At 37.4% G+C, this 16,853-nt stretch overlaps 1 protein-coding gene across 3 annotated transcripts in view; it reads left to right on the top strand.

Moving 5' to 3' along the window:
• The window catches only part of PCMT1 (protein-L-isoaspartate (D-aspartate) O-methyltransferase), a 38,523-nt gene extending 21,689 nt beyond the window's left edge, over positions 1-16,834 (top strand). The window contains exons 5-8 of one of the 3 annotated variants that reach the window (XM_006089151.3): positions 480-600; positions 2,382-2,467; positions 6,554-6,723; positions 16,058-16,834. In XM_006089151.3, the coding sequence (XP_006089213.1) occupies positions 480-600; positions 2,382-2,467; positions 6,554-6,723; positions 16,058-16,070 (390 nt within the window). In that variant the 3' untranslated portion in view covers positions 16,071-16,834. Of the gene's footprint in view, positions 1-479; positions 601-2,381; positions 2,468-6,553; positions 6,771-14,441; positions 14,466-16,057 lie in introns of those variants that run through there. The other 2 variants (XM_006089152.3, XM_023754148.1) reach the window with 2 other exon arrangements.
• The last annotated feature ends 19 nt before the right edge of the window (positions 16,835-16,853 follow it).

Genomic DNA, 16,853 nt, shown 5'->3' with positions numbered 1-16,853 from the left:
AGAGAGAAACATCAATCAGTTGCCTCCCATACTCACCCTGACAGGAGATCGAACCCACACCTTTTCGGTGTATGGGACAATGCTCCAACCAACTGAGCCACCCAGCCAGAGCTGTAATTTTAATATTTAAAGTCACACTTCTAGATTTACTTTGAGTAAAAATGATTGCATTAACTACTATTTAATATTGGCAGTTAAGTCCTCCATCATGGTGCTGGATTTAAAGATTATAAATTGAAGAATGATAGCATTTTTTTTAGTATTATAATTAAAATTTATTCTAGCTTTTTAATTTGTGAAATATAATTAATTCATTTGTGAGTTAGAGTTGAGAAGGTTGTAATAGCTAAATAATTTATAATAAACCGAATTGTCTTCATTTCTCATTGCACAATATAACTTTACATTAGGAAGCACTTTAATGACATTTAGAACGACAAATTTAGACCAGTGAGCTATTGAATTATTCTCATTTCTAGGTTGGAGCTAGTGGAAAAGTCGTAGGAATTGACCACATTAAAGAGTTAGTAGACGACTCAATAAATAATGTCAGAAAGGACGATCCAACACTTTTGTCTTCAGGGAGAGTGCAACTGGTTGGTGAGTATCAGAAAACTTAAAAAATTTCCTCTCTGCAGAATTTTTATTTTCAGATGTTCCCAATGCAGCTAAATAATAGAGCTAATTACTGCATTTTTAAAACATTCACTTCAAAGTACTAAGTAAGAAAAATAGTTACTTAAAAATGTTATGCTAGTTCTACCTTGACCATGGGTGACATGACTGTTAACTGTTTCAGAAAGTGCCATGTTGAGTTCTTTCTTCATTGCTTTTTAAGTAATGACAAAGTAACAAGTATTCATTATAAAAAAATGTAAACAGTGCAGAGATGTGTAAGATAAAAAAGGAAACCACTCCTTTTCCCTTTTAAGTTTTCTAGACATAAAAATACATGTATGAATAAATAGCACACACAGTTTTCTTTAACTCATACTATATATATTGACCTATAGTTTACTTTTTTCCATTCAGCAATATACAATGGACATATTTCCATAGGAGCACATTTTGTATTGTGAAAAATAAAAAAACATTAAAAATGCATAAAGCATAAATGTGAAGCTTAATAAATATCTGTTTAATTGCCACACTAATCAAGAAATGGAACATTATTCGTACCTTGGATATCCTCAAGTTTCTTTTTTCCTCATCATAACTCCCTTCCTTCTCCCTAGTGGTAACCAATATTATTATTTCCATGCATTTGCTACCTAATTGTACATCCCAAAAAAAAATGTTTCCTTTAATTTTGAACTTTAGACAAATGGAATCATGCAGTATGCATTCTATGATGATTAACTTCTTTCATTCAGTATTTTGTGTGTAAGATTCACCCATCTTTCTGCATACAGTTCATTTTTATTACTGTACAGCATTCCATTGTAAGAACATCACCAAAATTTGTTAATTCTACTGTAGATGTGTATTTTGGTTGTTTCTAACTTGGGGATATTCACAATGCTGCTGTGACCACATGTATACCTAAGTCCAGATTCATATATACATTATATAGTATGTAGGAGTGTTATTGTATGTTCACAGGGTTCCCTTAGATATTGCAAAACTGTTTTTTTTTTAAAGTGATTGAACCACTTTACATTCCCACCAGCAATGTATCAGGGTTCCTATTGTTCTACATCTCTACCAACACTTGGCATTATTAGATTTTTCTTTGTGCCTACTTAGTGAGTGTATAGCAGTATCTCTGTGATTTTAATTATGTATTTTACTATTAACCAGTGAGGTTGAACACTTTTTCATATGTTTGGGCATTTAAATTTCCTTTTTTGTGAACTGCCTGTTCAGATACTGAGTTGTTTATATTTTTCTTTGAGTTGTAGAACTTCTAGAGACTAGCTCTTTGTCTATTTATGCATATTATAAATCTCTTCTCCCACTATGTGGCATGCCTTTTCACTCTCATATTGGTACTTTTTTGATAAATAGAAATCTTAATTTTAATGTAGCTAGACTTAACAATTTTTTCCAGTGCTTCTGTGTCCTGCTTAAGGCTACTCTGAAATCATGAAGACATTCTTCTATATTATTTTTCAAAAACTTTGTTATTTTAGCTTTTCATACTTAGGTATTTGATCTTCCTGACATTGATTTTTGTGTATGTATGAGGTGTAGGGGTCCAAGTATATATTTTTTCCATATGCATATTCATTTGTCCAGCATCATTTCTTTAAAGAAACAAAAAACAAACAAAAGGAGTTGTTTGTTTAAAAACAAACAAAACTATTCTTTCCTGCTGTAAAATCTTCACACTAAGTCGTTCTATCTGAACAGGTATTAAAAGCGTAATGTTTTTCTTTCAGTGGGGGATGGAAGAATGGGATATGCCGAAGAAGCCCCTTATGATGCTATTCACGTAGGCGCTGCAGCCCCCGTTGTGCCCCAGGCAGTGAGTTGTTTCTTTCTGTGTTTGTGTGCTTTATTCAACTAAAACTCTCAAAGGTTTGTAGATAAGTGACTTCTAGATGTTAAGAACATAGACTTTTTAAAAATATATATTTTATTGATTTTTTACATAGAGGAAAGGAGAGGGACAGAGAGTCAGAAACATTGATGAGAGAGAAACATCAATCAGCTGCCTCCTGCATACCTCCCACTAGAGATGTGCCTGCAACCAAGGTACATCCCCTTGGCCAGAATCGAACCCAGGACCCTTCAGTCCGCAGGCCGATGCTCTATCCACTGAGCCAAACTGGTTAGGGCAAGAACATAGACTTTTATGTCATGCATTTCAGTTACAGTTAGTAGCTAATACTTTTTCCATATGCAAATAGTTGTATAAATGACATCAATGTTACTAAGCCCCAGCTCATGTCTGTCTTTTGAAGCAGTATTTTATCCAGCAAAGAATGAGTCTACCAGTGGAATTGGGAAAATACCTTTGGAGTTCATGACCTGATAATCACTTGGCATTTATTAAATACCAGAATATGCAAGACTATTAGGTTCCTGGGAGAGACCAGGGATATTTGTCATATATTTTACCCTCACAAAGCTTATACCCTAGAAGAGATGTATCATACATGTAACAAGGAGATTAGTTATGTGATATTATATCATTAGCATATGACATATCTTGAATGAAAAATAAAATCCTACTGTAGGAGTTCAAGGTAGCAAAAAGAATTTGCATAGAGTGGTCAAGGAGACTTCATACAGGAATGGAACGTGAACAGATCTTCAGAATGGGAGAATTTGCATTGCTGCAATGAGAGGGAAGGATAATGCAGTATTGTATATTACAGTAGTCAAGGAAATATTTAAGTACAAAATTGATTTTTCATTTTGTAAGACTCTGATAAGCTTGTATCGGCCCTTAGTAATCCTTGGTTAAGCTCACTGAAATCTTGGGTTTCTATTACATAGGAATTTGACATAGTTCTTGACTAGATGACTAGTCACATTGTCTTTTCGGCTGGGACTCATCCACTCTCCAACCTGGGAAGGGTTGTTTTTGTATGTTTAGATCAGTTATGAGAAGCTGAAAGTCGGAGAATTTGTTCTAATCGTTGACTTCTACTTACTGGCTAAATGACTTTGGGAAAATCATTTATTCTCTCTGGCTCTGTCATCTGTATTTTGGGGGTTTTTTTAAGACAAAACCAGTGGATTTTAAACACATTTTAATTGAAATAGTAACATGGTGTAGGAAAGTATACAAGTCAAAAAAAAAATAAACCTATAGAATAAAGAGGTAATATGCAAATTAACCCTCACACTCTCACAAGATGGCTGCCTGTGACCAGGCCGGCAGGGGGGTTAGTGAGGGACGACCAAACGACTGAACAAGCAGGCTGCATGGGGCGACCAGGCCAGCAGGGGGGGTTAGGGACGACCAAATGACTGAACAACAGGCTGTGTGGGGCAACCTGGCTTGTGCGGGGGTTAGTGAGCGGTGACCAGGCCAGCAGGGGGCTTAGTGAGGGACGACCAAATGACTGAATAGCAGGCTGCGTGGGGCGATCAGGTTGGCAGAGGGGGAGAGTTGGGGGTGATCAGGCCGGCAGGGGGAGCCAGTAAGAGGTGACTAGGGAGGGAGGACAGTTAGGGGTGACCAGGGGAGCCAGTAAGAGGAGACTGGGGGGGAACAGGGGTAACCAGGTCGGCAGGGGGGGTGCAGTTGGGGGTGACCAGACTGGCAGGGGGGGCAGTTGGGGTGATTAGGCTGGCAGGGGGGAGCAGTTGAGGGCAACCAGGCCGGCAGGGGCACAGTAAGGGGTGACCAGGCCAGCGGGGGTGGTGGCAGTTAGGAGCAACCAGGCCGGCAAGGCGGGGAAGTTAGGGCGACCAGACAGACAGGCAGGTGAGCAATTAGGAGCTAGCGGTCCAGGATTGTGAGAGGGATGTCCAACTGCCAGTTTAGTCCCCCAAGGAGTCCGGGATTGGAGAGGGTGCAGGCTGGGCTGAGGAGACCTCCCTCCCACCTCACCCCTCCCCCCCCCCCCCACACACACGAATTTCATGCACTGGGCCTCTAGTATGTCATAAATCAGCGGTTCTCAACCTGTGGGTCGCGACCCCTTTGGCAGTCGAATGACCCTTTCACAGGGGTCGCCTAAGACCATCCTGCATATCAGATATTTACATTACGATTCATAACAGTAGCAACATTACAGTTATGAAGTAGCAACGAAAATAATTTTATGGTTGGGTCACAACATGAGGAACTGTATTTAAAGGGCCAGAAGGTTGAGAACCACTGTCATAAATAAGTAGCTCAAAGAATTTTCATATATGAACACACATGATCAGTAGCTTGTTTTTTGAAAAAACATATTTTTATTGATTTCAGAGAGGAAGAGATAGGGAGAGAGAGATAGAAACATCAGTGATGAGAGAGAACCATTGATCAGCTGCCTCCTTCATGCCCCCACTGGGGATCGAGCCTGCAACCCAGGCATGTGCCCCCGACTGGAATTGAACCCGCAACCCTTCAGTCCGCAGACGGACACTCTATCCACTGAGCCAAGCCAGTTAGGCAGTAGCTTGTTTTTTTAACTTAAAAAAGAATATCAGCTGCCTGTTACAAACAATTAAAATCTCAAATAGAAATGTGTTTAAATGAAGGGGCTTGGGTACAGGACTCATGTTTTCTACTAAGACCCTGAGATGATCTCAAAGGACATTTCTAGCTTTAGTGCAATATGATTTTAAACACAGTAGCACTTGTAAGTATTATAGGAATATTTTATATATGCTGAAGGGGCTTTCCAGTTTTAAGATAACAGAGTAAAGATGTTTATGCTCCTCTTTGATGTCACCCCAAAACAAGTAGAAAAACAAAAACAGGAACATAAATTCTATTATTCAACTATCTAGCAGAGTATACTTGCAGTCCTGAACTCTGAAATGTGTGAAGAAAGAAAGGAAATGGAGTAATAATTGACCTAGGAAGGTGGAGGAAGTGAAACCAAAGAGGCAGCAGAGGCTGTCAATGCAGAAGTAGTTTGCAGAAGAAGCTTAGAAATTGGAGGCAGCGGTACCTGGGAAATCAGAGAGGAGGCCTGGGTCTGAAAAGAGGGGCTTGAAATTCTTATAAGAAACAATTAGCCCCTAAGTCTTTTTTTTTTTTTAAATATATTTTATTGATTTTTTACAGACAGGAAGGTAGAGGGATAGAGAGTTAGAAACATCAATAAGAGAGAAACATCGACCAGCTGCCCCCTGCACACTCCCTACTGGGGATGTGCCGGCAACCAAGGTACATGCCCTTGACCGGAATCGAACCTGGGACCCTTCAGTCTGCAGGCCGACGCTCTATCCACTGAGCCAAACCAGTCAGGGCAGCCCCTAAGTCTTAAGTAAGAAATTTTTCAGGAACTGAAGGACATGATTCTATAGTTTGAAAAGAACTGAGTGTCCAGTACAATTTTTTAAAAGGAAAAAAGAACCATAATATCACTATGAAATTTCAGAATACTAAGTATAAAGAAAAGATTCTAAAAGTTTTTAGGAAAACAAAAAGGATAAATCTATTAAGGATTGGTAATCAGAAAGGCACCCGACTGCAGAATAGCAGCATTAGAATCAACAGGGCAAGGGAACAGACCATCACAGTTCTAAACAGAAAATGATTTCTAACCTTGAATTCCGTACGCACACATATTGCCAAATATGTAGACTAAAGATAGTTTTAGACTTGCAAATCTCAACCACTCTCTCTTAAATATTCCATGCACTATTTCACTGAATACTTCTGGAGGAGTTGCTTTAATTACATCAGAAAAAAAGTGAGGAAGGAGAGAGATAGTAGCAGAAACCAAAACGAGGAAGCCAGAGGATCTAGGAAGCTGGGCATCGTTTCCAGGAGAGAGGTGATGAGTGAGAATTGAGTGATAAGTTTGACAATCAAAGTATATGTGTACCAAATAAAGTACATTTATACTTTCTGCCCATGGACACTGAAGGCTGTTCATAAAGATGAAAAAAATCTATAACTTCGTATGTATGTGTTTTTTCTTTTTGTTTTTTTTAGCTAATAGACCAGTTAAAGCCTGGTGGAAGATTGATATTGCCGGTCGGTCCTGCGGGTGGAAATCAGATGCTGGAGCAGTACGACAAGCTGCAAGATGGCAGTGTCAAGATGAAACCTCTGATGGGAGTGATATACGTGCCTTTAACAGATAAAGAAAAGCAGTGGTCCAGGTGGAAGTGATTTTACCTTCTGCTCTTTCTTCTTCCACACATGCAAGGTGAAAGGGTGTGGATTTTAAGACATTAGCCTGCAAGAGCTGCTTTTTTGGTCATTACTTTAATGCTGCTCCATTTTAACATCAGAAAGTCACTGCATTAAAAATGTAGAAAAGTTGCATGGTCTGCCCTTTTTTTGGTTAAACTCACATCTTTGGGGAAGGGAGGGTGAGACTTGGTTGGCACAAAGGTGGTTTTTTAAACTGCAGTTTAGTGCTAAGGAGATTTCATCACCCGACACTCTGTTTCTATATTTTCAAATCATTTGTATAGATGCTGTGTGGTCATGGAAGCAAAAGCTTCGCTTTGAAGAGACGGGGCCATCATTTCCTGCCCCGTCCACTCTCTGTGATAGCATTGTCGTAAAGAGAAAGAAGGGAAAAGATATTCTTGTCTCAGTTTCCAAGGTGTCAGAGTCCCAGAGAGGACGTTCATCCTCTCAGCTTGACTTCTCTGCCAGTCAAGTTCCTAGATGTCCCACAGCCGGTGCCTGTTTCATATTCAGCTGTTGTTTCAGAGCCACTGTAACAAGTAACTTACTGCCGTTCTAAAGAACAGGCCAGCCAGTTTTTAACCCACTTTAAGTTCCTGGGGAGGAGGGGAGAGGATTCTGTCAACTCAAAGCGAGTGCCCAGGTCTCACAAACCCCCCCAAAGGCCAGCAGCATGCAGCATAGTCTCCAGCACAGCATGGCTCATTACGGCGCCCATTTTGTTGTACCTCTCAGCGTAATCGGAATTATTTTGTTTGAAGCCAAGATTTCTTCTTCCCACTCTCTCCCGTGGGGAGGAGTGCGGTCAGAAAGTAAAAATGACTTAGCTAAGACCACTTGGAATTAAATACCAAAATAAGAAAGGCGTTATAGTTTCCTTGTTTTAGAATCTATTTTTATTTGACAGAGGTATTTAAGACCATTATTTTCTTAATAAGTAACATGGTGATTGTAAGTATAATATATATCTCAATTTTGTTTTTGAATGAATGTTTAATTGCAAAAATGGTAATGAATGTAACTCAGTTTGTTTAAACTGAGTTTTACTTTTAACTAAATTCTGATTGGCCATTTCTGGGATATCTTACTAGGAATTGCATTTTATTCTTCACCTAATGTAGTTATAAAGTTGTTTTCTTTGAATTCTAACCTGGAGCACAGCCACTTCTTAAAAAGAAACCAAAAAGCTATCAGTCTTGTCAGTTATAATCAGATGTAGTTTAACAATGAATTACAATCTTCCTTCACTTTTCTTTTAGTATAGTTATACCATTATATATTTGTATGATTGTTATTGTATAAGGGGGCAAATGTATCATTGAAATTCGATATTAAATAAGAGTTCAGATTTTTATGTTTAAAATTTTATATACAATAAATATTAGTATTGAGCATTCTATCTATAATTTAATGAAGGAAAAGGTATTTTGTTTTTATAATTAGAGGTGGGTTTTTTTATTTTACTGATTTCATAGAGGAAGGGAGAGAGGGAGAAAGAGAAACATCAATGATGAGAGAGAATCATTGATCGACTGTCTCTTGCATGTCCCCACTGGGGATCAAGCCTGGAATCCGGGCATGTGCCCTGACCGGGAATTGAACAGTGACCTCCTGGATCTATGACCCACACTTGGCAGGCCAGAGGTGGAATTTTTTGTTGTTAATCCTCACCTGAGGATATTTTTCCATTGGTTTTTAGAGAGAGTTGAAGGGAGGAGGAGAGACAGAGACTAACACCAAGAGTAATTTGTTTTGTTGTTAAACACTTTTCAGTTTGAGGACCTTCTTAATATATTTATTCAATAAGTATGTGTGTGCCCACTATGCCAGGCACTGTACTAGTTCAGGAATATACAGCTGTGACTTTGAAATTGACCATTCATAGTCATATGGGAGATTAAAAAAAAAATCAAAAGACAAGACAGGCCATTACTGGCATGCCTTGTTTTATTGTGATTTGCTCTATTGTGCTTTGCAGATACTGTTATTTTACAAATTAAAAGTTTGTTGGCAACCTTGGGATGAGCAAGTCTGTCGGTGCCATTTTTCCAACAGCATTTACTCATTTGTGTCTCTGTGTTACATTTCAGTAATTCTTAAAATATTTCAGACTTTTTTTATTGCTATATTTGTGATGATCTGTGATTTTTTTTTTTAATCTGTGGTTTTTGATGTTGCTATTGTAATTGTTTTGGGTTGCCACGAGCCACACCCATATAAGATGGTTAACTTAATTGTTAATTGTTGTTTGTGTTCTGACAGTTCCACCAACTGGCTGTTCTCCTCTCTCTCCCTCTCCTTGAGCCAATTAATAATCCCACAATGGCCTCTAAGTGTTCAAGTGAATCGAGTTGCAAGTCCCTCACTTTAAATCAATAGTTAGAAATGATTAAGCTTAATGAGGAAGGCATGTCAAAAGCTAGACAGGTCGAAAGCTAGGTTTCTTGTGCCAAGTTGTGAATGCAAAAGAAAAGTTCTTGAAGGAAATTGGAAGTGCTACTCCTGTAAAACATGAGTGATAAGAAAGTGAAACAGCCTGTTGCTGATAGGGAGAAAGTTGTAGTGGTCTGTATGTAAAAGAACAGACCAGCCACAACATTCTCTTAAGCCAAAGCCTAATCCCTGGGAAGATTCTAAACCTTTTCAATTCTCTGAAGGCTGAGAGAGGTGAGGAAGCTGCAGAAGTTTGAAGCTAGTAGATAATTGGTTTACGGTGTTTAAGGAAAGAAGGTAATCTCCAAGTGCAGGAAGTGCTGATGTAGAAGCTGCAGCAAGTTATCCAGAAGCTCTAGGTGGGATAATTAATGAAGGTGGCTACATTAAACAATAGATTTTTCCCTTAGCCGGGTTGGGTCAGTGGTTAGAGCAGCAGCCCAGGGACCCAAGAATCCTGGGTTCAATTCCCCATCAAGGGCGCGTACCTTGGTTGCAGGCTCAATCCCCAGCCTGGGTCAGGGTGTGTATGGGAGGCAACCAATCAATGTGTCTCTCTCACATTGATCTTTATACCTCTGTCTCTCTCTCTCTCTCTCTCTCCCTCCCTACCTCCCTTCCACTCTCTCTAATCTCTCTCTCTCTCACACACACACATACAGTAGATTTTCAATGTAGACTAAACAGCTGTCCTTAGATTGAAAGAAGGTACCATCTATGACTTCCATAGCTGGAGAGGAGAAATCAATGCCTGGCTTCAAAGGACAGGCTGACTCTCTTATTAAGGGCTAAAGCAGCTAGTGACTAAGCTGAAGCCAGTGCTCATTTACTATTCAGACAATCCTAGGGCCCTTAAGAATTATACAAAACGTGGATGACAGACACCTGTTTACAACATGGTTTATTGAATATTTTAAGCCCACTCTTGACCTGCTGCTCAGGGGAAAAAAAAAAAGGTTCCTTTCAAAATATTACTGTTCATTGACAAAGCCTCTGGTCACTCAAGAGCTCTGATGAACAAGATTAATACAGTTTTCATGCCTATTAACCTAACATCCATTCTACAGCCCCTGGAATAAGTAGTAATTTGGACTTTCAAGTCTTATTATTTAAGAAATACATTGTGTAAGGCTATAGTTGACACAGATAGTGATTCCTCTGTTGGATCAGGGCAAAGTTAATTAAAAACCTGAAAGGGATTTATCATTCTAGATGCCATTCATGGGAAAAGCTCAAAATGTCCACATAAACAGGAATTTGGAAGAAGTTGATTCCAACTCTCGTGAATGACTGTGAGGGGTTCAAGGCTTCTATGAGGAAGTAGCTCCAGATGAGGTGGAAATAGTAGGAGAACTAGAACTAGAAGTGGAGCCTGAAGATGTGACTAAATTACGCAATCTCATGGTGAAACTTTAATGGATTAGGAGTTACTTCTTGTGGATGAGCAAAGAAAGTAGTTTCTTGTGATGGACTCTCCTCCTGGTGAAGAGGCTGGGAAGATTGATATAATAACAACAGGATTTAGAATATTACATAAACTTATTTGATGAAGTAGTACAGGGTGGAAGAGGATTGACTCCAATTTTGAAAGAAGTTCTGTGGGTAAAATTCCATCAAATGGCATCACATGCTACAGAGAAATTGTTTGTGAAAGGAAGAATCAGTTGATCTGGCAGACTTCATTGTTCTTATTATTCTAAGAAGTTGCCACAGACACCCCAGCCTTCAACAACCCACCACCATGGCCAGTCAGCAGCCATCAACATTGAGGCAAGATGCTACCTGCAAAAAGGTCATGACTCACTGATGGCTCAGTGATGGTTACCATTTATAAACAATAAGATACTTTTTTCCAGGAGAAGTAGAGGGGGAAGGAAAGGCACTCGAGCGCTCCGTAGAGGGAGAACACCAAGATATTTTAAATTAATTATGTACAGTGTTTTTTAGACATAATGCTATTATTGTACACTTAATAGACTACAATATAAACCTAACTATTATATGAACTGGGAAAACAAAAAAATTGTGTAACTCACTTTATTGTGATGTTCGCTTTATTGCAGTTGTCTGAACCTGAACATGCAGTATCTCTGAGGTACACCTACAGAGCGGTGATTTTTAACCTTTTTCATCTCATGGCACACATAAACTAATTACTAAATTCTGCACACCAAAAAATACATATTTTCGCCAATGTGACCAAAAAATAGGTATCATTTTGATTCATTCACACTGGATGGCTATTGTATGTTGGCTGTTGTCATTTTTTAATTTGATAATCTAAGAGAAAGGAGGTCAGTGCCCCTGACTAAATAGTCAAGTATTTCATGTTTTAAAAATTCGTGTGGCACACCGGTTGAAAATTGTTGCTATATAGTGGGTTTAGACTTTGCCTTGAGGGCAGTAGAGAGCAATTAAAGTAATGAAGCCAGGCAGTGATCAGAATTACATTTCAGAACGATAACTAACTGGCTGTGGTAGAGTAGATTGGAAAAGGACAAGACTAGAATCTGTAACAGGAGGTGGCTGCAGCAAGTTATGGGTAAAATGATGGTGGCCTGAATTAAGGCATTAGTAGTAAGGCTAGAATGTGGTTAAAAGGTCCCTTACAGCCCTTACTGGTTTGGCTCAGTGGATAGAGCATCAGCCTGCGGACTCAAGGGTTCCAGATTCAATTCCGGTCAAGGGCATGTACCTTGGTTGCGGGCACATCCCCAGTAGGAGGTGTGCAGGAGGCAGCTGATCGATGTTCCTCTCCCATTGATGTTTCTAATTCTCTGTCCCTCTCCATTCCTCTCTGTAAAAAAATCAATAAAAAATATATGTATTTTAAAATGGTCCCTTATGCCCTTTGGCATGGTGGATAGAGCATCGGCCTGCGGACTGAGGGGTCCCGGATTCGATTCCAGTCAGGGGCATGTGCCTTGGTTGCGGGCACATCCGCAGAGGGGGGTGTGCAGGAGGCAGCTTTTTGAAGTTTCTCTCTCATTGATGTTTCTAACTCTATCCCTCTCCCTTCCTCTCTGTAAAAAATCAATAAAATATATATATATTTTAAAAAAGGGCCCTTACAATTTTTAAGTGCCCACCCCGCATTTGCGAATCATCGTCTAAAAAGCTCCTTAGTTTTTTCCCAGTCTAGATGATGTTTGTTCCTTCAGATTTTGGGGGGGATTAATTTAGCAACTCATCCTAGCACTTTCTTATGAACCTTTTCTTGTTTCTCACCAGCTTTCATCCTTCTCTTATGGAGGAATCCAGAGCTAGATGCAGTGCTCTGAGAGCATGAGCTCTAGTATTTGCTAAGGAGATATGATAGAAACTATTTAGAAAAACAGGATTAGTGGGCATGTCAAATTCTACTGCCAGATATCTATGTCCTGGCTGATGTGGCTCAGTAGGTTGGGCATGATCCCATGCCCTGGAAGGTTGCCGGTTCAATTCCTTGGTTAGGGCACATGCCTGGGTTGCAAGTTTGATCCCCAGCAGGGGGCTTGCAAAAGGCAGCTGATCTATGTTCTGCTCTCACATTGATCTTTCTCTCTCACTCTCATTCTCTTTCCTCTCTAAAAAAAGAAATAAAACATTTTAAAAAAGAATAGATAATATTAAATGTTAGGATATATAATACTAAATGTTAGTAGCTTGGAGCTATTAACCTAATTATGTATAATTATATATTTTAAAACAAAGTAATTGATGTATATAATTATTAACCTGATGAAATATTTAGCACATATAGCCATTTTAAGAGACTCTCTAGAAATTTAGGACATGCTACTTTTTATTAAAAATGAGTTATATATGTAAGTCAGACAAAGAAAGATATGATGATGTAGAATTTTGAACATTAGGAAAAATTAACTTGAAAGTTATACAGATTTTGGAGTATTAGTTGTGACAAAGTTATACAAGGATGGGCAAAAAATGTTTGGTTTTCCTTGGTGCAAAAATGTTAAAAATCAGGTCTAAAAAATTAATTTTTTTTCACTTTAGTGCTATACATTTCCCTCTGTTTGTTTTTGATAATACTGTTACTGACACCATGTGCATCATAAAAAGAGAAAAAAGTACAAAGAATAAAGTAAAATCACCCATAATCCCAGAATCCAGAGATAACCACTATAAGTATTTTGCTAATTTTTCTTACTCTTTTATCCATAACTCTATGTACATCTCTTTTGTATTCCTGAGCTTACTCAGCAGCATTATTTTGTAATCTTTTCATTTCATTAAATATCAACATCGTTTCCATCATTAGAAACATTTTTTGCAGTATGTTTTCTGGTTTCATTGAGATATACTTGACCTACAGTGTGGTGTGAGTTTTAAGTGTACAAAATAATACTTTGACATATGTTTATATTCTAAAGTAATTACCACAATAAGTTTACTTTTATGGTTTCAGGTCCTATATCCAAGTCTTTAATCCATTTTGAGTTTAATTTTTTTGTGTGCATGGTGTGAGATAAGGGTCCAGTTTCATTATTTTTCATGTGGCTGTCCAGTTTTCCCAGCATCATTTATTGAAGATACTATTGTTTTTCCACTGTGTATTTTTGGCTTTTTAATGGATTGACCATATACATGTGGGTTTATTTCTGAGCTTTCTATTCTGTTCCATTGATCTATGTGTTTTTATGCTAATACCCTACTGTTGTGATAACTATAGCTTTGTAATATAGTTTAAAGTCAGGATGTGTTATGTCTTCACCATGTTCTTCTTTCTAATACTATTGCTTTGGGGTTTGGGAGGTTTTATACAAAGTTTAGGAGTATTTGTTTTATTTTTGTGAAAAATGCTGTTGGAATTATGATGGGGATTGCTTTGGATAGTATGGACATTTTAACCTGATTAATTCTTCCAATCTGTGTGCATAGAATATCTTTCCATTTATTTGTGTCTTCAATGTCTTAATGTCTTATAGTTTTCAGTGTATAGATCTTTTACCTCATTGGTTAAGTTTATTCCTGGGTATTTTATTCTTTTTGATGCAATTGTAAATGGGATTGTTTTCTTAATTTCTCTTCTGATAGTTCATTATTAGTGTATAGAAATACAACTGATTTTTGTATATTGATTTTATGTCTTGCAATTTATTGAATTAGTATATTCAAACACTTTTTTGGTGGAGGCTTTAGGGTTTTCTATATATAATATGTCATCTGCAGAAAGAGATAGTTTTATTTCTTCTTTTCCGATTTTGATGCCTTTTATTTCTTTTTCTTGCCTAATTGCTCTGGCTAGGATTTCCAGTACTATGTTGAATAAAAGTGGCAAGAGTGGGCATCCTTGTCTTGTTCCTGATCTTACAGGAAAAGCTTTCAGCTTTTCACCGTTGAGTATGATGTTAGCTGTGGGCTTGTCATATGTGGCCTTTATTATGTTGAGGTACGTTCCCTCTATACCCAGTTTGTTGAGAGTTTTTATCCTTTTTCTTTAAAAAAAAATTTTTTTTCTAAATGGAGAGGATATTTGGAAATGTACTATGTTATTGGGCAATAAAGATATTTACTTACAATATCCTTAATGCCTTGTAACAGGTAAATAAAATGTGGTTATTTATTTAAAAAACAATAGTGGAATCTTCAATTCATATATAAAAAGCACAAGTTAATTTAATTTATGAATTGAGCACTTTGCAAGTACTCATAATTTAATGCTTGCATGATATTAGAAGCTATTCTATAAGAAATAAAGTACTTAAGTTATTTAGAAGAATATATTAAGTGGAACCAGAACTGATGATGTATTGTTTAAAGGTAACCCAGTACTATATGACAATGGTAGCTTATGGGAGAAGTAATTTTAAAAATATATTCTTGCACAATTTACCAAATTCAATAAAAAGAATATTATCTAATAATTCCTTAATTCACCACCTGCCTAGGAAATTTTAGCTCTTTATTTACCTTCCTTTTAAATTTAATGCCTTTTACAAAAAACTTTCCATTACAGAACAGTTGTACAAATAGTACAAAGCACTCCTGAATCTCTTCCTCCAGAGTTAACCAGTTACTAACATTTTTCCACATTTGCTTTCTCACTCCTTCCCTCCCTGTATATCCATATATGTAATATTTTTTTCCTGAATCATTTGAGAGTATTGCAAACATCAAATTTCTTTACTTCTGAAGTACTGTTTTTGTCACTTAGAATACCCTGAGAGATGAAGCTTTTAGACTTTTCAGGTAGCTTTATTTTTTCACTTTTAACAGCTTTATTGAGGTATAATTTACATACCGTACCATTTATTTTAGATTGCATTTTTGTTCCTTCCTTCCTCTCACTGGCAGTTGCTGGTACAGTGCTACACCTGGCTGAGCGAATGGTTTCTTTTGGAGCTGATAAAGCTGCCTTATGAAATCAGCTGACAGGTATATTATACCTACAGATGATGCTTTTCCCCAAAAAAGTTTGGGTTGATATTGACCCACTCAACAACTCCTAACATACTCTAAGCAAAAAGCTAAATTTTTGTTCAATTCTGTGACTGTAACTGTAAAAATTTACTTGGACTCAAATACTCGTCATCATTTTACAATAGTATTAGCAAGATCCTAGATCTAAAACTAATTTCTCTGAATTTTTGGTCTTGAAAGCAGGTTATCTTTAGAATTAAAAAGAAAAGAAATCAGGTATTTTAGGTTTCATACTTCATTCTTAATTTGCATGAGAGATGTTTGAAATGGCTGATTTCCATTTTTGCTTTGACTTGGGACCGTTCTTTTTATTTTAAAAATATATTGCTTGGGGATCAGTGTATTTTTACTGATTTAATAGTTGTATCTGAATTATTAGAAAGTCAAGTTTTGCAGTATGTAACTCCTGCTTACACATTTCTCTCTTTTTCCTCCCCCCAGGGACGAACTGTAAAAGCAACATCAGCTTGACCAGTATATAATATTACAGTGGATTGCTCATCTCAGTCAAAGCTTTTGAAAACCACAGCATCACAGCTTGTTTTGGACTTTGTTACACTCTTTTTTTCAGCATGAAAATGTGTGGTTTTGTAGGGTTTCTAATTCTTCAAAGAGGCACAAAAGCCAAATTGGCAGAGAAAGGATGCAAAGTATACATTTTACTTTAAAATATTAAGCGAAGGCGTTCTGCAAAATGGGAAAGTTAGTTTTTTAATTGATTTGGAGGAGTGGTTTTTCTTTTCTTAGACACTTAAATTCTGTTCCAATATTAATTTTTCAGATTTGCGTTTGTGTATCAGATAACATCACCATTCACAAGTTAAAATTCTTTGGTTTTTTTGATGTCTGTGAGATGCTACTAAGAAAATAGAGATGAGCTCCCTTTTTAAAGCTTTTGATGTGGTGTCATAGAATAGCATGTTGTAGATACAATCAGCTGCTTTGGTACCTTAAAACTAAGCAATTGTAAATATTAAAATTTAGGAAGGTGCAAAGTGATGTTCCTTAACACTCAGCAGTTCAGATTGGACATAACTGACATAGTTCTTCATTTCTCTCTTTAAAATTATATTAGACTTGTAGCTTAGTTTTATTCCTTCTGTTTCTAACTTGCTGCTGTTAATGTATGAATTTAACATGCTGTGTAAGCTGTGTCTTACTTACTGAACAGTTTATGCAGTGCTGCTTTGCCAAATAAAGTTAAAAGTAAAAGAGGCATTGGTGGTGTTTGAATGTA

Source organism: Myotis lucifugus, unplaced genomic scaffold, assembly GCF_000147115.1.
Source record: "Myotis lucifugus unplaced genomic scaffold, Myoluc2.0 scaffold_57, whole genome shotgun sequence".
In the NCBI taxonomy this organism is placed as follows: domain Eukaryota; kingdom Metazoa; phylum Chordata; class Mammalia; order Chiroptera; family Vespertilionidae; genus Myotis; species Myotis lucifugus.
Note: the sequence above shows the minus strand (reverse complement) of the source record. Positions and strands in the feature narration are given on the sequence as shown.